The sequence below is a fragment of the Trichosurus vulpecula genome, chromosome 5 (genome assembly GCF_011100635.1).
Source record: "Trichosurus vulpecula isolate mTriVul1 chromosome 5, mTriVul1.pri, whole genome shotgun sequence".
In the NCBI taxonomy this organism is placed as follows: domain Eukaryota; kingdom Metazoa; phylum Chordata; class Mammalia; order Diprotodontia; family Phalangeridae; genus Trichosurus; species Trichosurus vulpecula.
The window spans coordinates 271305616-271327740 of NC_050577.1; the positions used below are offsets into that span (position 1 = coordinate 271305616).

The following is a 22125-nucleotide window of genomic DNA, read 5'->3' on the forward strand; positions in this document are numbered from 1 at the left end:
TTGCCTATCCAGTCTCTTCTACTTGACTGTAAATCCAATATTCAAAACCGTTCCTCCTACATACCCTGTCTATTGGGGAGAAGAATTACAGGAAAAGAGGTGAGCATAAGAGCAGACAAGGAGGAGAAAGGAGAAAAGGGATTCACATAATTTACAAATGGGAACATCAGTCCCAAATCAAGAAAGCTGAACATTTTATTTCCCCAGTAGAATGAAAACTTTCCTTGCTAGACACCAAATAAAACCTCACCCAATACAAGGCCTCTTCCCCACAGACGTTTGCCTACCAGCCACTGCCAGGCTCTGAGCCTTGGTTACCTCATTCTTCAATTTCAGAGAAAACATTATGTTCACAACTCAGCCACTCATTTAAAGGATGACCTTATGAGAAGTAATTCACAACAAAAAGTGTGCGAAAAGAGAATTGCAAGTACAAGATTCAATTTATGTTCATGTGTGATTTCACATCTAGGACAATGCAAAACAAATGGGGAACAGCCATTTGAAAAACAAACAAAAAAAACCCAGCAGCTTTTATCAGTTTTATATTACAAGTTCACAGAATGACTTTTCTTCACCACTGCCAGGTTAGGAGTGGGAGAGGTCCACAAAAAATTTTCACCAGCTCCTGATTTTGTTGGTAATAACCTGTCTCACATAACAGGATGGAGATTGGTAGAGAGGACTAGACAAAAACAGTTTTGATTCATTTATAAATAGAACTGTTCATACAGTTTCTAGGTTTCATCATCTGCTCCTATCTCAGCCTTTAGAAAACAGCTGCACAGATAGGCCTGGTGGGGGTTAGCATAAATCGGGCCAGAAAAGCTTCTGAACTCTTGACTTCCTGACTAAACAGCAAGCTTTTCTTTTCAAGTAGAACCTTTATATCTTCATGTTTTCTACAATTACAGTCTTGTAAAAAGTGCTGAACTGGGCATCAAAGCTGAATTTTCCATATCCCCTTCACTGGCTTGCTTTTAGATCCTAGATGTGTTACTTATGGGGAGCTGGTAGGACATCAATCCAAATGACTTTCCTGGAAAAGACTATATTAGTCCTGCCTTTTACTACCTATAGCTTTTGGGCAGGGGTTCTTAACCTGGGATCCCTGAACTTTTTTATCCTTATGGTTTGAGAACTGTATTTCAATATAATTTCCTATGTAACCCCACATGTTTTACTGTATATATTTAAAAACACTATATAAAAAGGAATCCATTGGTATTACCAGACTGCCAAAAGGGTCTAGGAAACAAAAAAAGCCAAGAACCCCTACTTTAAAGAGCTCTAAAGGACTAAAATAAACCATAGTAACTAAAGTATAATGGGAGACTGAATATTATTTTCATCTACAGAATTGGCTGAGTCTTCTGTGAGCAAAGCAATGCAGTTTGTTTTTTTTTTAATGTCAAAAAAGCAGAATGGCATAAATTTAAGGTCATTTAAGTGCTTGAGTTTTAAGTTATTATGGCAATCTGCAACTTAATACTCACTGTGAGGTTAATGTCTTTCCATTTTTTATATTTTTAAGACTAGCTGACAAAACAGCCAAATCAGAAAAAGGTCAGATAAGTAAGGATAATTAAAAATCTTGTGGCATCTGAATCTGCTTACCAGCCCATTTCAAAATACTATGTGAGAGCACATTAATGATTTTATTAAGATGGATATGACTTGCCTACATTTGAGTAAAAGCTTCACCATCAGTGCCAAGATGCTAGGCCACAATGTAGGTCCCTAAGCATCTAAACAATCTAGAGATGAGAGGTATCCATTGTCTGGGATGACAGGAGGATGAAATTCTCTGGGCCTCAGGGGGTCATTGAATAAATCCCAACAAGGGGAAATGCTTTCCAAGAACAATCCATCTTTGCTTTCTTTGGTTGTTTTATGCCTCAGTAATTAAAACAAGGCAAAAAGCAATTACCAGTTATGGAAGAATGATTTACTCTGAAAGCATGCTGAACACACATCATCCATCACAAGTATTCTTGTATAATTCAGGCTTGCAACAATCCTTATCCCAAACTTTGTGCTATATTAAACACTTCACTTATAGATATTCAGAATTTTTAAAAAAAATTTAAAGCTATATGCCAGATTTCACCAGTATCTATCTTCCTTAATCAAGCTAAGAAATATACACGTCTCCAAATTAGTCTAATGTTATTAAGCTAGCTTAAGATGCAATTTTGGTCACCATAAAATTGTTTTTAAAAGGATTAAAGATTCAAGAGAGGCATCTGCCAAGATTTACCCAGAGACTATTAAGTAAATCTAATTTATAAAATACTCTTTGAAAAATAAAGACCTAAATAATTGGAGAAACATTTAATTGTTCAAGGGTGGGTTGAGCTAATGTAATAAAAATGACAATACTAACTAATTGTAATACTACCTACTACTAATTTACTTATTCAATTACAATATTCAATGCTATACTAAACTCCCCAAAGAACATTTTATAAAGTTAGAAAAAAATTATAAAATTCATATAGATGAACAAAAAGGTTAAGAATCTCAAGGGTAATAATGAAATTAAGTGGTCTGTCAGTACCAGATCACAAACCGTACAAAACAGTAATCATTAAAATGATTTGGTATAGGTTTAAAAAAAGGAGGTCAAACAGTGGGACAGATTAGGCACAACAAACAACAGTAGTACAAAGACCTCAGTTAATGGGGGAAAACTCACTACTTGTCAAAAACAGCTGGGAAAATCAGACAGGAGTTCTGGCAAAAATTAGATTCAGATGGAAAACCTCAAACAATGCACCGAGATAAGCCAAGTGGCCACATCATAAACAAATTAAAAGGGGCAAAGAAGAAATTACCTTTCAGAACTATGCCTGGAAGAAGAGTTCATGACTATACAAGTGACAGAGAGGATCGCATAAGATAAAATGGATAGTTTTGATTAAACAAAATAAAAACAAAACTAAGGTAATAAAAATTAGAAGGGAAATAGGTACTAAGGGAAAATATCCCTGCAACAAGTTTCTCTGAAAAAGGTCTCATTTTGAATATATATATAAGGAACTGATTCAATTTTATGAGACTGAGTGCCATTCTCCAATAGATGAATAACTAAAGGATAGGAATAAGTAGTTTTCAATTAAAAAAATGCTCCAAATCAATGATAAATTAGAGAAATGTAAAAACAGCCTTGATGTTCCACCTAACATCTATCAGATGACAAAAGAGAAAATGAAAAATGCCAGAAGGGAGGTGGAAAACAGGTATACAACCTCCCCGTTGGTAGAGCTGTGGAATGGTCTGGCCATTCTGGACAAGTGGAACTATGCCCAGAGAGTGTTACCAAACTGTTCATACCCTTTGACCCAGCTATACTACTACAGGGCTTATACCCCAAAGAAACCAAAGAAAGGAAAAGAATCTGTGTACAGAAATATTTATTGCAGCTTTTTGGGGGATATAAAAACAAATAAAATAAAACCCAGAAATTATAAGGAGGTTGGCTGTCTTCTCTTGGAAAATGACTGAATAACTGAATGTAGTGGAATATTATTGTGCTATAAGAGATGATGAAATGGACAGTTTCAGGAAACTGCTAACACCTTTACAAACTGGTATAGAGTGAGCAAAAGTAGAAAAACTTATGAAATAACCACATTATAAAGAAAAACAACTTTAAAAGATGTTAGAACTCCGAACACAGTGACAGACCACAAGCTCAAAAGAGTGAAGAGGAAAACATATCACTCACCTTCTGACAAGAGGTGATGAACTTAAAATGCAGAGAGAGATATATTTTCAAACATGGATCACACGAGAATCTGATTTGTCAGATCAGGTTGATATGTATTGAAAGATTTTTTTAAATTTGCTCAACAGGAGAAAGAAGTCGTGGGAGGGAAAAATTAATTTTAAAAACTTAATTACCTGAAAAATAAAAATAATAAACTTTGAAAAAAGGATTGTGGTAAAGATACTGAAAAGGCATCACAGCATTGTAGATAGTGAGTTGGATGATCAGGAGTCAGGAAGACCTGGGTTCTAATACTGAGTCCTACACTTACCAGCTGTGACTCTAGGCAAGTCACTTACCCTCTAAGCCTCAAATTCCTAATCAGCAAAATGAAGCCGCTGGACTGTGTCTTCTAGCTCTAAAGTTACGATTCTATGAAGCCAGAAAAACCAAATCCCTTGTTTGCTCTTACACCATTCAAGGGGAAAAGAATTATTTTTCAAACTGCAAAGTCAGAGTTTTGGTGCCCCTCGGCCTCTGCCTGCCATATTTCCCTTTCTCCTTTCACTAGAATACACTTGTCAATAAGGATTGCTTGAATGGATACCAGGAATATCCACTTTGAGGGCAGAAATATTTTTAACGAGAGAACTGAGAAAGGAATATACTGTGGTCCTTTCAACCACTTCATAATCATGAAAATGACTCTTAGGAGTTGAAACTCCAGGTTTAAAACGACAACTTTCTGCCACTTTGCTTTTAGCCTTTTTTACCACTGGTCCAATGGTGCTAGAAGTGGGGGACTCTAGGCATGAAATACTGCACACAGTGGGCAGCCAGGTGGCAAAGTGGATGGAGCACCAGGCTTGGAGTCAGGAAGACCTGAGTTCAAATCCAAGCTCAGACATCTGTTTGCCTCATTTCCCTCATCTATAAAATGGGGACGATAATAATAGTGCCTACCCCACCAAGCTTGTTGTGAAGACCAAATGAGATAACTGTAAAGTGCCTTAGCACAATGCCTGGCACATAGTATGCACTACATAAATGTTATAGTTGTTATTATTATTATTATGTCGGTAAATTTGCTAAACCGGGGGCAGCTAGGTGGCCCAGTGGATACAGCACCAGCCCTGGACCTGCGTCCAGGTAAGGTCTCAGGCAATTATTAGCTGTGTGACCCTGGGCAAGTCACTTAACAACCCAACTACCTACAAAAATAAATACATTTGCTGAGCCGCTTTTTCTCCCCTCTTTTAAAATCTTTTTAAAAGATAACTCACTGGCTTAGGAAGAGAAGGAAATGAATGTGATGTTTTTAAAAAGGAATCAATCAAAATTAGATTTAAAAAATGTTTAATATATAAAAATATAGAACAACGATTTTCATTAAAGAAATGAGTTGCAATTAGAACCTCTACTACTTAGTTGCCTAAAGCATTTTCGGATGATACTCTGATAAATGCCAAACTGTAGGTGGATAAAAAAAATGCTTGTTTAATTGAACCATGAGTATCCTGCAGCCTTATGGACTCCATTTAAAATGCAAAATGATTAAACTAAAAGAAATGTATGAATGCCCATAAATATTTAACAAATATTCAAATACTCTTAACAAAAATGGGTCTACAATAGTTGAAAACTATTTCCTAGAATTCTGAAAAAACACTTTACCTTCCCAAGATTGCTGCTGGTCTGGGCAAAACGTTTGTACCTTGAATTCAACAAACTGCCAAGTGAGTCTAAGCATGGTATTTTTATATCCACCACTATTTACCATAAACAACACACTTCACAGTTTTTATGTACAAGTCTGGATAAAACTGAATCTTGTGTACGCTCTGTTGGGACAGTTAAACCTTGTCTGTCCCCATCATTCCATTAGTAAGGGAAGAAAGCAGTTCTTAAGAGGAAAAAAAAGGAAGAATCTGGAAGGCCTTTCTAGAATGACATGAAAATCAACATGTGCAATGCAGACAAAGCCTGCTATGGATGTCTCAAGAGCACCTAAAAAATAACCCATGTTAAAAAAAGACATTTTTCTGAAATGCAAAAAGTTAAAATTCTTTACACAAAACATGGTAAACCCAAATTCAATTCTGCAGAAGTTTAATTTTTCTCAGTCCCAGATTTCTCTTTCACCATTCTGTGTAATCCTTCACCCCTCATGTTTGGGTCATTTTGATGATAAATTATATACATAAGTAGATGAGAGTATGACCATAAAATTAGGCCATTTATGTTTTAGATTAATGAGAGCATCCATACTCTGTGTTTCTCTGATTGCTCTTGTCTTTAGATCGAATGGCATTAATTAGGTAAACTGCTGTACAAACCTTAAAGCACTACATAAATATTGGCTATTATTATCAGACTATTTATTAGTATCTACAGTGTTAGGTAAGCAAGGGAAATAAAATGATCGCTTCCATTATTTGAAACACCAGGAGTCAGGAGACCTGAAGATTAGTCCTGGCTGTGCCACTCAATGAATGACCTTGGGCAAGACAACCTTTCTGAGCTTGTTTACTGATCTGTAAAAAAAAAAAAAAATTAGGGAGTTGAACAGGATAATCTATTGTTCAGGTCTCTTCCAAATCCAAAGAGCCTCTTTCTCTTACTCCATCACTATTTTAGGCTGTAGTTGTATATTTTTGGCATTGTAATTGAGTACTATTGACAAGCATTCAACAGTCACTCATCAGATCAAAGATTTTAGAGTTGTGAGTCCACCTCCCCATCCATTTAATATATGTAGAAACTAAGAGTGAGAAATGTGAAGTGACTTGTCAAAAGTCACCCAGAATTCACACCCAACTTTTCTGACTTCAAAACCAATACTGTTTTTTGCACTACACCTGACTGCCTTATCAATCTTTGAGGCCATATACTGAGCAAGTCATTCCTTAAAGTTCATGCTAAGCAATTTGCAAAGGTCTATTTCACGAGTATTCAAAATTCTTTATCCCACAGATTATTTGCAGCCAACACGCATCTGTAATTTCCCAGAGAAACCAGTTACTTGATCTTTCTTCAGCAATTTCTATGGTTTAAGCCAGTTTCCCAACTATTAAAGGGCAAGTGTTAATTTGGACTTAATGAATGAGGCATTTCATATTCTAACTCCTACCTCAAATAAGCTAATAGTACTGTTTGCTCAATACAGGAAATTTTGTTTTGTTTTGGGGGGAGAATGAAATTCATAGTAAATAATGCAGGCTACTTGAAGGGCACATCAAAACCTGTCAAACAAGTAATACTGCTCAATCTCCTAAGTCATACAAACCATACAAACTGAGTTTCTACATGGCAGCAGAGCAAAAGAACAAATTTAAATGCAGTCCAGGTTTACAAACAACCCTGAAAGACCCATTTGCCAGAGAAATTCAATCACGTTCTTCAAACACGTTCTTCAGGGTCTATCAGTTATCATCTGAAAATGGAAATAAGTGTGGTGCCTCACACACAGTGCTGTTGTGCAGCTTAGCCTAAAAGATATGTATATACAGCTCTTTGCAAACCTTAAACCTCTAAGTGCTAGTCTTGGTCGTCATGAACATTCTCTGCACATCATACTCACTGTCACTGTCATCCTCCTCCTTCTCCATTATTATTATGGCAAACAGTCTCTCCAAGGCTGGCACAGCATCAGAGACACAGTTACAGTGTAGACGATTATATTTTCAAAACAACAAAGCTAAGTCCTACAGGTTATTGCTAAATATTTGTGGTATTTTCCCAGAGTGTTCAAGAGAGAAATGAGAGAACACTGACATGACAAGCTTGTTTCATACAGAAAGAAAAGGTGTCCTTAGTGTCCCAGAGGGTTAAAAACAAACATTCCCATGACTAAATAGATGTTTTCTCAGATCAAGTGACAGTATGATGGCAAAGACTCTTCTCTGGTATCAATTTTACTATTTAAAAACATATTTAATCAATCAGCTAAGAGTTCTCCCAAGCAGTCTATAAACTACAAGCAAACTCTATAAAACCAAACCAAAATGACACAAGCTAGGAGAACTCTAGATGTGAGCCACGTCTTGAGCACGGTGCACACTTTGCATAACTGTGTGCTCTTGTCACTTAATAAGGAACTAAAATGGTCACATTACACAATGCAATATGCTTTAAAGATGATGTCATTTACCGGAAAGTCACTGGGAGTAAACAGGGCCAACAAAAAAGGTTTTACAGACTGAATTCTAGTCTATTCAACTCATTTTCAATCTGAATTAGGGCAACTAAATTTAGAGAAGTTTTCACTCTAACAAACCAAAAGCGATCTTAGGCTACCTGTTCATTGGGAACTAAGATGACCACCATAAGAAATATTCAGCATCAAGAGAGAAGTTGTTCAAGGAAGCTGTAAATTTCACTTGTTCAAATGAAGAAATATTTTCCTTTTAAAATAGAAAATCTTATGAAAAGCCACTCCCCACACCACTCTTTGCAGAGGTGGGAAGTCCAACGGTGTAGAAGATTGATTATATTTTTAGATTTTTTCAATGTTTTAATTCGTTTTACTGATTTCTTTTCTTCCTCTTTTTCTCTAATTAAAAAAAAAACTTATGCATGATGGCTAAGAAGGGAGAGGAAGAGGAATACAAAAAAAGATTTTTAAAATTATTTAAATAAAATAATTTATTTTAAATTTATTTTATAAATTTATAAATTTATTAATTTATTTTATAAAATTATTTAAAAGAATAAAAGCTTACATAAGAATGTACCCCGTTCCCTTTATTTGAGGGGGTAAAGGCCTATGGATGTTGAATACCATGTCAGATATGATTGACAAATTAGTTAATTTTGCTGACCTGCTTCCCCCATGCACAGACCTTTTTTATAGTATTTTGTTATAAGGAATGGCTCTCTATATAGAGGAAGGTATATATTGAGAAGTAAAGTAATGTTAAAAAAATCAATACCAAAAATCTTAACTATGGAAAATTTCTCAGTGTGTGACTTTTTGTAAGAGACTCAATCATGTAGACTATATTTTGGTATCTAAAATAACTTACCACTGAATGCTGAAATACAACTTTTTTTTAATTAAGTCTCAGCAATAGGACCAGTCTATTGACACCACTGGCAACCCAGCTTCTAGTATCATGTTCTTTAACTTCCCTTGGAAAAGGGGCATTCTCCTGCTACTGATAAAATTAAGCAAATGTGAAAATTTTATTTTTAGTGTCTGAAATTTGCTTCTTACAGCCACTAATGAAACATGTTCTGCTGCCAGAGCCTAGCCCTGGAACGCTTTATAAGGCAGAACTCCCACGAAGACATCCAAAGTGTGTTGTACAGAAACCACAGGCCTAAGTAAACCTTCTCTCCAACCTGGAGCCATGCAACAGTTTTTAAGACTTAGCCGCAGCTGAGAAAAGACCAAGAGGTTCAAACTGAAAGAAAGAGACGACAATTTCTATATATAAGAACAGAGATGAGATGCTAGCTAAAATAACATTGTTTCTGAATAGAAAAAAAAATAGAGGAGAGGGCCCCACAGATCACTTCACTGTCTGGAAACTAACCCCAATTTAGCGGGTGATGCATCTGAGGCGTTTCCTTCCTCAACCACCACCCACCAGGGGCAGAGCAACCACAAGGACAGGAGGAGTGTTCTGGTCTGTGCCCTGTCTCTCTCTCTTTAGCACACACACAGATAAGCAAACTCGACAAGTTAACAGGAGAGCTGCGTCTTTCGGGTGATTTCACAGGGAGACTGTAAACAGACCAAGGGAAACCAGCTGCAAAGCTACAGCCCACCAACCAGGTAGGCAGCACACCACAAGGGAGCTAGCACAGCTTGATTTTCCAGCAAAACTACCAAATACCCTGGAAAGTAGGATAAAATAACCTAATTCACAGCAGCCAGGCAACATATGAACAACACTAGGCTATCAGGAAGTAACTTTATTATCCTTCCTGGGGGATAAAGTCAGATGAATTAGAGGTAACGAGAATGTTGCGCAATTATGACTAACCAGAAGGGAAGGGGGAGGAACCATTAGTGAAGCAAACTAAATCCTAGCAGCAACAAAATGGCCTTTGGGTGCTCCATTCTTTCATTAGGGATATCTAACGTGGCCTCTAGCTTTAGCTCAGAGACCATCAATAACACAGTAGCTCCGTCCGGTGGCAAAGGAATAGCAGATTTCCCTAGAGCAGGATTTAGCAATGACAAATCTCCATTACTGATATCCTCAGCATAAGCAGAAAACTTTTCAAAATTTCAAAGACAAAAATAACTATGCTTTTCCCTGAAGGCACTAGATAGAAAAGCCTAAGAATAAAGAAAATAAAACTTAACAGATGTTACCTGTAGATTTCTACACCAAGCTCAACTTTCCACATTTCCACTTCCACATTTTCTTACGTGTACTGCCAAGTAAAACACTAAAGTTCAGCTAGGTGGTGCAGTGGATAGAATGCCAGGCCTGGAGTCATGAAGACCCATCTTCCTGAGTTCAAATCCAGCCTCAGACACTTACTAGCTGTGTGACCCTGGGCAAGTCATTTAAACCCTATTTACCTCAGTTTCCTCATCTGTAAAATGAGCTGGAGAAGAAAATGGCAGACCACTCCAGTAATCTTTGCCAAGAAAACCCCAAATGTGGTCATGAAGATTTAACACAACTGAACAACAAACCAAAGGAGGTACATCATTTTGTAACCTGAACAACCTATTTGAAGTAAACGTAAAAGAGTTGAAATCAGTTTTTTTCCACTGGACAGAGGGGCAAGAGTGCAGGGTTCTAATCCCACCTCTTTGAGTATGACCTCTCTAGGCTTTAATCTTCTTATCTGTAAAACTGGTTTGGAGCAAGGGAAATTAAATGGGCTTTCAAAGAATTTTAAGAGCTGGGATGGCCCTGGGATTCAATTATTTTTTTAATAGAAAATGGCACCAGAGATTTGATCCCTCGCAATATCCAATTCACTGAGTAAAATAATCACACCTCACAGGCTTCTTAAGACGAACGATCCAGGCCTACTAAGCTTTAAGAGCTCTCTCCTGAGCCTCTCTCCAACTGCAAGACCTGTAATGGTCTACAGTAAGTAAATAATTTCAGGGGTACAGACTCAGCACGAGAACTTCCTCATGGGGAAATTCCCTCCACTACTGATGCAGATCAACAACTGGCGCATAACTCCTAGTGGTAGAGGGCTCCCTGGGGTCATGTGGCTAGGATGTTACAGAAAAGGACTTGAAACCGGGTCCTCAGTACTCCAAGGCCAGCCTTCCGTCCCCTACAGCACCTTTCCTCTTCTAAAGTAAATTGCGTAATGCATACAATACCTAACTATATTCCAAGTTGAGCCAAGAAGTTCAATAATTTGGAGGAATTTTGATATTTTTCATCCGTAATTTTTTTAAAATGAACATTCCCAACGATATACAAATAGGGGGTGAAACCATTCTTTTCTCTATTAAAGAGAACACCACTACAACTGAATACAAGTTAATGAATTCTATTCTAAACAGACCAATGTTCTCACCCACGGACCCCCTTAACATATTTAACTCCTAAGATGGGTTCAAAAACAACTGAACTTTGTTTTGATCGAGTTCCAATGAACACTGTAGCTTGTCTCCACCATTTCACCTTGTCTTACTCCCACCTAAGTCTCCTTCTGGGCAACCCAGAAGTCCCTAGAAGGGATCTCTACTAAATCACTAACCTACATTTAGATTGAGGAGAGACCTCTATAGGGCCCCACTTCTCCTCATAGGTGAAAATGCTAATGAAACCTTGATGAAAAGTTTACTAGTTAATTCTTTATTAACCAGGACATCTGGCAATGGCCCATACTAAAAAATATACACCATCTAAGAATGTGGGAATTTTTAACTAGATAGTCTAGTTAATTGTTAACTAATAAACACTTCATTGAAAATGCCTCTAAAAGGTATTAATGTACACTTTTTTTCCCTCCCTTAGTAGTATAGCACACCAAATAATCAATATATACAGTGGCACTCTACCATAAACGCTGAAAGTATAAGATGGGCTCAACCTCTACTGATGCCAGAAATTCCCTGGAAGTTTTTTAAAACTAAGTTCTTATATAGCATAATCTTTTTGTTATAGCTAACTCTCATTAAATGCTGGGGAAAAAAAAATCAGTTAACCAAGGAAAATGCACCAAAGTTGAGTCAGGAGACTTTTGTTCTGGTGCTGGCTTCTGCCATAACTAGTTGTATACCTGAGCAAGTCACTTCATTCTTGCCTTAGTTTCTGCAACTGTAAAATGAGACTGGACTAAACGATCTGAGGTCTCTTCTGGCTCTAGATGTCTTCATTTAAGATGCTATGATTTAGGGTTTCCAGGTAACTGAAGTTTTAGTCTAACAAAATGTATGACAATTGATAAACAGGAATCTAGGTGCACTGAGGGGAATGGAGAATGATTGTTAAAACTTAATTCCAAATTATTTGGAGACATCACTGTAAGCTCTCTGGTGTAGGCCTGCCTAGACAGAAGTGTTAGTCAGGCAGGTCTCTGCAAGCAGTTGGAAAATAGTCCTATCCCTAGGCTGGAGCTCTTCTGCTGATGTGCCAAGGTCAGTTCTACAACACAAACATCTCAGTCCTGTTCTGAACATTCCTTACCTGTGGCATTCGCTATGGTCAGTGGCAGGCCTGGAAGCTGGTGCACCTGGATTCCTGAAGCACCTAGTGCACTGAGGTTGATGGTCTGGAGTCCTGGCATCGATGAGAGCTGAGCAGCATTCACAGTGACCGTGCCAGCAGGGATGGAGGCAGCAGAGGCAATAGGTGTAAGGGTGGTGTTGCTGTTGCCAGTCTGTCCCAAAGAGACACCCTGCATTGGTGCCAGGGTGATTGTCTGAGCCTGTGGGTTCTGGACTTGAAGATTCTGCAGCTGAATAGTCTGCCAACTGACTTGCCCATTAGGCCCCACTGTTGGTGTCCGGATGATAATGGGGCCTGAGTTGGGAACAGCCTGAAGCTGGAGGTTCTGGAGACCATCTTGAGAAATAGCTTGGGTTGTAAAGGTCTGGCTTGACAGTGGTGCAGCCTGGAGGGCCTGAATAGCCTGTCCCCCTTGAACTAACTGAGGTTGGATGAGAATCTGTTGTTGCTGTGACTGCTGGTTTTGCTCTCCCTCCTTCTGTTGGCTGCCCTGGAGCGTACCCCCAGGTGTCTGGTTCTGCTGAACATTCAGAGAGTCAGATCCCTGAAGTCCACTGACCCTTTGTGGCGTCTGGACTTGAGTATTGGTCCCGGCTGTTCCGCTGGTGGAGAAATTCATAATGCCCATGTTGCTGGTGGTGGTTGTAGACGAGTAACTGCTGGCATTAGTGAAAAAGGATCCAGAACTAGCTTGTGAGGTTGCCAGGCTAGCAGAGCTAATAGTTGTCCCTGAGGTTGCCGGCTGTGAGCCACTCTCTTGAGAGCCTGAGCTACTGATTGTGACTGCCTGGGAACTGGGAGTCAGGGTGGCTGCAGCAACACTATTGACAGGCAGCAGGGTGATATTCCCATTCAGTGCCACTGGGACATTGGCCACATACTGAGTCTGTCCTGAGAGGACGTTATTGGCCAAGCCTTGGAGGGGAACAGCCTGCTGGAGCAGGTTTGGCATAGCAGCGATGATATTGCCCCCACTCCCTCTATTTGTAATAATCTGCTGGTTTGCCCCAGGTATTATCTGAATTTGACCAGAACCATCTTGCTGCACTTGGGCCCCGGTGGTGGCAAACTGCAGCTGTTGCCCATCAACAGTTTGGAACTGGGGGATTACTTGGTACTGAATGTTGGGCATCACTCCAGGAAGTCCTGTCAGAACTTGCTGGTTCTGTATATTGGGGGTGGTGGTAACAACATATTGCCCACCAGAGACTGGGCGGTTCTTGGAGGATTCACTACTACTGCTACCATTGCTATTGCTGCCACCCTGATCCTTTGAGGTAGGAGTAGCCGCAGAGGAGGAGATGATCTGCCAACCATTGGCACCTTGGGTGAGTTGTGTGGCGGCCGTGAGATCGAGCTCACCTGAGCCCCCTGACTGGCTTGGGCCCTGGGAGTTGTTGCTGTTTTCGTTGGGTGACTCGATTCTGCTGCAGGTGGCTGCTAGCAAAGCCAGTGGGGATGGCTGGGACTCCTGGTCAGAGAGGAAAAGGAGGAGGATTATTGATTTGTCACATGTCAGCCCTCACTCATGCACAAATATCAAAAAGGTAGGAGACAAAAAAACAACCAGACTACTGCAAGAAACATGCACAAAGATGTCACATGAGACAGGAAGTACAAAAAGAACACAGTAGGAGATGTAGAAGCAAACCAAGGAGTCTCTCAGGCACTACCACTGAACAACATAACCGGAGAGGCAAGAACCATTCACACTTGGTACTAAAAATACTCTATTTTCAAATATACTACCATTTGAAAGAAGATGCTATGAATCGCTCAATGTCCTATCCTTAATTCGTTACTGGAATTCCCATGTGAGAGGATGTCCCAATGACAAAATTTCTCTTACTTCCTCCACTTCAAGAGTCTTCCCCACTTCAAAAGAACTACTTTGGGGACTCAGCTATTTAGCAAAAGGTTTGCACATCCTTACTCACCTGGCCACCTCCTCCTCCACTGCTGCTGCTGCCTGTGCTGCTGCTCCGAGTCTGGGAAAAGCCACCACCACCATTGCTGCCAACTCCTTTCTCAATCTTCACCACAACAGGCATTTCATCCACAGAATGATCTTGGTCTGGAGAAGATTAAAGAAGCCAAAACATTCAGAGAGGCAGCAAGGGAGGGTGCTGGAGGTGCAAGCCGAGGGGGGGGGGGTGGGGGTGGTGAGGGAGAGGAAGGGGAGCAAGGCAGGGTGAAAGGGGGGAGCGGGGGAGTCCAAGCAGTTTCCTCTCAATCTCCAAGTCTTGGTCATCCTAGAATCGGCTGCGGCGCCGGGAGGGTCTTCGGGCATGCCGAGAGCAGGCGCCCCGGGCGCAGGGACTGAAATTGTTGGGAGGGAGGATGCGGGGATGCTGGGCATGGCAGCTATGGCCCAGCAGCCCTCCAGGAGATAGGGGGAAAAGATCGGGAAGGGGACCCGGGGCAGCCCAGGAGAAGAGGCCGCGGCGGCCGGGGGAGGGGACGGGGTGGGGGTCCCCAGGCGGGAGGAGAGAAGGCGGTTTCGGGGGCGGAGAGGAGGCGGGCCGAGGGGGGCCAGGGCGGTTTCGGAGGGATGGGCGGGGCGAGGGCGGGCCCGCGGGGGGGGCCCCGAAGGGGTGGGGGGGATCCACAGCGGGGTGGGGGAGGAGACCGGGGGCAGCGGCGGCGGTGGCGGCGGCATTGCCGGCGGCGGCCCCGAGGCGGGCGGGCGGGAGGCGTAGGGCCTAGGCGGTGTCGGCGGGGCTCCGGCGCCCCCGCTGGAGGAGCCTGGGGCGGGCGGGCCGCCCGGCGGGCGGGCGGCGGCCGGGGGAGGCCCGTCCCCCGTGGCCGGGGCGGGCAGGGGGCGGGCGAGGCCGCGCTGCCCCCTCCCCCGGGGCGGGCAGCCCATCCCCCCTCCCCCTCGGAGGCCCCGCCACTGCCCCGGCTCTCGCTCGCTCCCTCCCTCGTCCCTTCCCCTTCCCTCCGCCCCGGGCGGGACCAAGGCCGCCGCCGCCGCCTCCCGCCCGCCCCCCCTCTCGGCGGGGACCGCCCGGTTGGCCCGCGCGCGCGCCCCCTCACCCGCTTCCAAGCCCCCGGCGTGGAGGGCACGGATCCTTACCGCTCATGGTGGCAGCGCGGGCACGAGCTCTGGGAGGGGGGGTCCTGCAGCAGGGGGGGGGTTAGGGGGGGCCCGGGGAGAACGCGGACGCTGACGAGGCAAGCGAACCTGGACCGGACAGGGAGGGGGGGGTGAGGAGGAGGGAACAGCGCGCCACAAGCCCGGCCTAGGCCCGGCCCATCAGCCGCTGCCCCGCCCAATGAGGGAGGGGGAAAAGAGGGACTTACGGAAGAGAGGCAGATCGATCGGCCAATGGAAAGGATCACTGGCTCGCTAGGGCGGTACCCGCTGTGCAGAAGGGCGTTGCGTGGCTGGCGTTCGCCTCATAAGATCGGCCCTCCAGTTCGAAGGTCCAATAAGAAACGGGCTCGAAGGGAGGGGTGGGACCTTTTAAAGATGGACTTGAGAACTCGCCAATCAACAACCAGGCGGGCTCTCTACGCCACACGGATAGGGCAATTTTTGTAGAAATGACGAGAGGGTTGACCAATCAGAGTTTAGGACATGGCTCGGCAAAGTACAGGTTTGCGAGCAGGAGGCGGATCTATCTGAAGATAACCAATCATAAATCAAAAAGACTCCTAGGCAAACCATCATTGGAAGATTCCTAGAAGCAGACGGGACTAAATTTACATTGACGTGACGGGACAACCAATAAACCACCAAATAAGTTTTGTGAGGGAAGTCAGAGCTGGAGAGAGCGGAATCGGCCTCCCTCTGAATCCCATCCACCAATGAGGAAACAGATTTGGCCGGGCACCGCCCTAAATTGGCCAATGGGCGTTGGCCAGTGGCGCCTTGTACTGGGGAGGGAATGGGGGTTGTGCCAATAGTGCTCTGCCGCCATGTTGTTTTTTTACCTAGGCGTTTTCACGAGCCTTAAACTAGCCGGCGGCGGGGCTCTAGCCTCCGGGGGCGGAGTGTGGGGAGCCCACCCGCCCCCTTCCTCCTCCCCGCTCCGTCCCCCTTGCCCTCCTGCCCCGCCCCGGCCCGTGCGGAGAAGTTGGGACTGGAGCTCTGGGAAACTCCCCGCCCCCCCCCCCCCCCCCCCGCGCCTCACGCCTTGCCCTCCCGGGATGGGGGGAGGGGGAGGGGGAGGGGCAGCTGGAGGTCGCGCCTGGCGCGTGTTCCGTCCCCTTTTCTGCCTACCACAGCTTTACCCCTGGTTAGCCTCTGGGCAAGCGGGGCTCCCTCTTTACCCCGCCATTGAACAAGGTTAAGATCGAGTACCTGCAAAGAATAAGGCTTAGGGGTCACAGAAGCGTAGAGAAAAAACTGCCCCCTCTGCGAGTTTACACTCTAATTAGTCCAGGAGGCTATAACAAGCTGTGCAGAAAATCAGATACACAGGATTGCCAACTATAACGAAATTATTGGAGTTCATGCACTCTAAATTAGGGAAACCTCTGAATTAAGGGGGACCATATTTACTCAGATGGGTAAAATACACAGTAACTTGAGAGGGGAAAGAAGAAAAGGGGGGAAAGCGTATTAAGCACTTACTTTATGCCAGGTCCTGTACTAAGGAGGGGCTTAGAGAAGTGAGGAAGGGCTGCCCAGGGGAGGGGGCGAAGGAGTTGAGCTCCGAAGAATCTTAGGGAGGAAGCAATCGGAGGACATGGGGCAGTTCTGGGCCCGAAAGGGTCAGGAGGTGTAGCCTAGGCAAATGCAGGCAGCCCCTAGCAAGCCCCTTTGGCTAGGATGGAGGAAGGCAAAGCTACATAAATCTAGATTGGAACCGGCCGGCAAGTCTTTGGATGCTTTTTGTGATTTTATCCTAGAAGCAACAGGAAGATGCTGAAGACCTTAGAGAGTGCCTGGGTTAGGCTTGGAAAAAACAGAGCAGAAGGGATCAATTAGAAGGTTATTGCAAAAGTCCATAACTAGAGATGATTTAGGGCATGATCTGGTATGGCAGATTGCCTGTAGAAGAGCTTGGGACAGAAGTGTAAACACTGACAGTTGATAAGATTTTTGAGTGCTTTATCTTCTCAGTGCTTTATACTGGTACAAGTTTTCTCCCATCATGGAAAATAAACTCCTTAGAGAGGTCAGGAAGTATTTAACTTATAGTACTTAGCAGGTGCTTAATAAATACTTGTCTAAGGGTGGGATTCCTCTGATTAAGTAAAAACTGCTCAAAAAAAAAAAAAAAAGGATCACCCATAACCCAGTATGGGAGAGCCTGCATTCCTCCCCCCTGGCCTCCTGATTGTGTTCTACAGAATGGAGCAAGAGAAAATCACTCTCCCCATTTGACTAAAACTATTAGGAAAACTGGAAAGTAGTTTGACAGAAATTAAGGATAGACCACCATATAATATATGCTGAGATAAATTCCAAGTGGCTGTAGGATTAAAGCAGCCCAGAAGAAATTACCTTTCAAATATAGGGAGAGGGAAAGAGTTCGTGGTTAAACAATAAAGGATGATCACTTAAGATAAAATGGAGAAATTTGATTATATAAAATGTAAATGTTTTCACGCAAATCTAATGCAGTTAAAAGGGAAACGGGTAACTGTGGAAAATCTTTGTTGCAAGTTTCTCTGACAAAGGTCTCATATCCAAGATACATAAGGGATTGATTCAAATTTGTGAGCCATTCCTTAGTTGAAAAATAGTCAAAGGATAGGAACAAGAGGTTTCCAAAGAAAGAAATCCAAGCTTATCATAGCCATATAAGAATGCGACAGATCACTAATAATTAGAGAAATTAAAAAAAAAACTGGAGGCTCTTTCTCACACCAATCAAATTGGCAAGTAGAAGAGGACAATGACAAATATTGGAGACGCTTCTGTACAACAGGCATTCTAGGATGTTTTTAGTGTGGCTGCGACCTGGTTTAGCCATTCTGAACAGCAATTCAGAACTATGCCCAGAAAATTACCAAACTTCTTATGCCCTTTGAACCTAGCTGTACCAGCCAAGGCCTATACCCCAAAGAAATCCAAAAAAGAGTAAAAAGAATCTACATGTAAAAAAAATATTTATAACAGCTCTATTTGTAGTGGCCAAAGGTTAGGAGTCCACTTGTTGGGGAGTGGCTAAACAAATTATGGCATATGAATACAACAGACTATTATCTTGCCATAGGAGATAGTGAAATTGAAAGTGGAAACCGGAAAGATCTCTGTGACTGATACAGAGGAGAATGATTTATACATAATAGATAAAAGCAATTATGATAGACTTTGGAGGGCTGATCAATAATACACTGATAAACCTCTGCCTTTAGATGAAACACACCACAGCACCTCCAGCCATAGACTCTGTCCAGGACCCTCTTTTCCCAGTTAGTTTGGTGATCTCATTAGCTCTCATGGAGTTAAGTATCATCTCCATGCAGATGATTCTCATATCTATTCATCCAGGCCCAGCATTGCTCCTGACTTTCAGTCTCACATCTCCAAATGCCTACGGGGCAAAGAAAAACAGCCTCAGGAGCATTTTAAACTCAATTTGTCCAAAACTGAACCCATTACCTTTCAGGGGAGAAGGGGGTGGCCTTCCTAATTTTCCTATTACTGTCTAGGGTACCAAGGTCTTCCTAGGTCAACCTCTGTAGGATCCTTGACTCCTCACTCACTCTCACCCTATTCCCTATATCTAATCAATTGTCTCTCACCCTGGTGCAGGTTCACGTCACCCCATGCCAGGAATATTGTAATACCCTTGAGGGTGGTCTACCACCAAAAAGTATCTCAGAGAGTAGAGAGGTGGGGTGTTGTGGAGTAGTGGTGGGTGGGGAGGTGGGTGGAGTAGTCTGGGGAGCTGGGTGAGGTCGGAAGCCTGAGGGTAGGTAGATTGGGTGACCGGGGCCCGAGGCTGGCCAGCAGGCTCAACCCGTTCTCCGTTCAGCTGCCAAATGGATTTTCCTGAAGTGTAGATCGGACCCTGCCTCCACTGTCCTCAATCAAATGCAATGGCTCCCGGTTACCTCCAGGACCAAATATAAAATGCTTTTGGGCATTTAAAGCTTGTCACAACCCGGCCCCTTCCTACCTTCAGTGACTCAGGCCTCCTCCATTCTGACTCAGTGTCTGTTCATTGGCTGTCCCCAAAGGCTCCTGGAATGCTCTTCCTCCCTTACCTCTGCCTCCAATTTCCCTCAAGTCTCAACTAAAATCTAACCCTTCCGCTGGAGGTTTTCCCGGTCCCACCCACCACCACCACCACCACCCACATGACTAGTATCTTGCCTACAAGATCACCTTCCCCATAAACTACACAGATCTTAAGTCTGCACTGTTATTTGCAAGCCCGTCTCCCCATTAGAATGTAACCTCCTTGAGGGTAAGCCCTGATAGAAAGATGACCCCAGACGCCCCTCTATTTTCGCTTTTCTCTGTATCATGAGCACTTCACGCAATGCCTGACACATACTAAGCCACTGAGTAACTGAATATTTTAGTGTACATGCTAGCCTTCTTTCTTTCTGCTTTTGACCTACTTAAGATACATGCCTAGCAGTGGGATCTCTAGGTCAAAGTACATAAACATTTTAGTCATTTTACCCATAATTCTAAATTGCAGTAATAGTCCTAAAGTACTAGTATAACCATGTCAATCCCCACTTCAATAAACTCCAATGGCTAGATAGTACAGTGGATGGAGCATCAGACCTAGAGTCTAGAAGACCCGAGTTCAAATTCAGCCTCAGCTACTTACTAGCTCTGTGACTCTGGAGAAGTCACTTAACCTCTGCTTGCCTCAGTTTCCTTATCTGTAAAATGGGGATAATAATGTCATGGTGAGGATAAAATGAGATATTGGGGGCTTAGATTTAATTTTTATTTTATTTTTTTCTCAGGTACATGTAAATAAAACATTCTTTTTTCTCTTTAGTTCCCTATTTTTTCCCTCTCTCTTTCCTCCCTCCTTGAGAAGGCCAGCAATTTGATATAGATTATATATGTGCAGTCATGCAAAACCAAAATGAAGTAATATTTGCAAAGTGTTTTGCAAACCTTAAAATGCTATATACGTGCTAGCTATGATTATTATTATCATAAAACAAACTCCTCCAATTGGTTTAGGCTAAAGCCATTCACAAACTGGCCTGAACCTGCCTTTCCAGGCTAACTCCTCCCATTCGTGCACTCTGTGACATAGCCAAACTGGCTTTCTTAATGTTGCAGGTGCCTGGCACCCTATCTCTTCTTGTTCCTGTAACTTTGTACTGGTTGTCCCTCTTAACTGCAACGTGGACTCCCTTTTCACCTCTGCCTCTAAAAAGCCCACGTTTAACTCCAAGGCTCATTTTAGTTGCCAGTTCCTTCCTGATTTCCCCCACCTGCTGATGTCTCCCTCCTACCTTACCCTGTATTGATTTTGTTTATATTTATGTGGCACATTTCTCCCAGGGCAGAATGTCAGCTCATTGATGGCTACCTGGACTGTTTCATTTTGTCCTTATGTCGATAGCACCTAACACAGTACCTAGCTCATGGTAGGAACTTAATAAAAACTCGTTGATTGGGAAAGATCACCCTCTGACCTTCCAGGGATTTGCATAAACAGAAAGTGCTTCCACAAATATTTTTTGTATATGGCCCCACTTGGTACAAAGAAAAGAGTCCTGAATTTGGAATGGGAGGACCCTAGGTTCAAGTGATGGGCCATGCCTATCCACAGGCAGGTTAGAATAAGCTGCTGCTTTATCCCATAGAGAGGTCAGGGGTTAACCTGAGATAGCTATAAATGTTAATTTAGGCTGAGAGCCCAGTCTGATGGCATCTAATGAGGAAGTTGAGGAAAGAGTAGTGCTTTTCTTCCTGCTTCCCTTGGGCTCTTCCTATACTGCTAGGACCTTCCCAGATGAGATTTTGTTGTGGTTCGGTCATTTCAGTCTTACCAGACCCTCCATGATCCCATCCCCATTTGGGGTTTTCTTAGCAGAGATATTGGAATGATTTGCCATTTCCTTCTCCAGTTCATTTTACCGATGAGGAAACTGAGGCAAACAGGGTTAAGTGACTTGCCCAGGGTCACACAGCTAGTAAGTGTCTGAAGCAGGATTTGAACTCAGGAAGAGGAGTCTTCCTGACTTCAAGCTCGGCACTCAATCCACTTCAACACCTAGTTGAGATTACTTTCCACTTAACCTGTATATGTCTTGTATATACATAGTTGCTTGCATGTTGTCTCTCCCATTAGAATATGAACTCATCGAGCTCAGGAACCATGTTTTTTTGCTTTTTTGTATCCCCCAGAATTTAACACAGTGCCTGGCCCACAGTAAATACATAATAAGTGCTTGTTGACTTGACTAGAATTAATCAAAACCATTGCTTGAGAGACTCTATCACACTCAAAGGGATTTGTATAAATGGGAGGAAATATCTCAGAACCAAAAAGAAGGACTGAGAGGGGCAGGGAAGGGTCTAAAATCAGATAGGACCTAGGAGAATCGCTTAGAGTACAGCCAAGAGTCCATGGCCCTGAGGCAACTACCAAAAGTTGAAAGAGAAGGTTGGTAGGAGTGAGCCAAGGCAAAGGAGGGAGATACTGAGGAGGACCACTATTTCTACAAGCATCTCTGAGCAGAATATTTGGGTTGGGGCTACCAGTGTACCCATCTACTCAACAATATCATCTCCTTCATCACGGCCCTGGAATTCCTTAGGCCCCTCCTGCTCCTGGTGTATAAAGAGTACACAGACCTACTGTGATC

At 43.0% G+C, this 22125-nt stretch overlaps 1 protein-coding gene across 1 annotated transcript in view; it reads right to left on the minus strand.

Annotated features, from left to right (window-relative positions):
• SP1 (Sp1 transcription factor) overlaps positions 1-15511 on the minus strand; it is a 37590-nt gene extending 22079 nt beyond the window's left edge. Inside the window, exons 1-3 of the mRNA XM_036759001.1 lie at positions 15452-15511; positions 14313-14449; positions 12334-13846 (exon numbers count right to left, since the gene is read on the minus strand). Of these exons, the coding sequence (XP_036614896.1) occupies positions 12334-13846; positions 14313-14449; positions 15452-15458 (1657 nt within the window). The 5' untranslated portion in view covers positions 15459-15511. The remainder of the gene's footprint in view (positions 1-12333; positions 13847-14312; positions 14450-15451) is intronic.
• Between the last annotated feature and the right edge of the window lie 6614 nt (positions 15512-22125).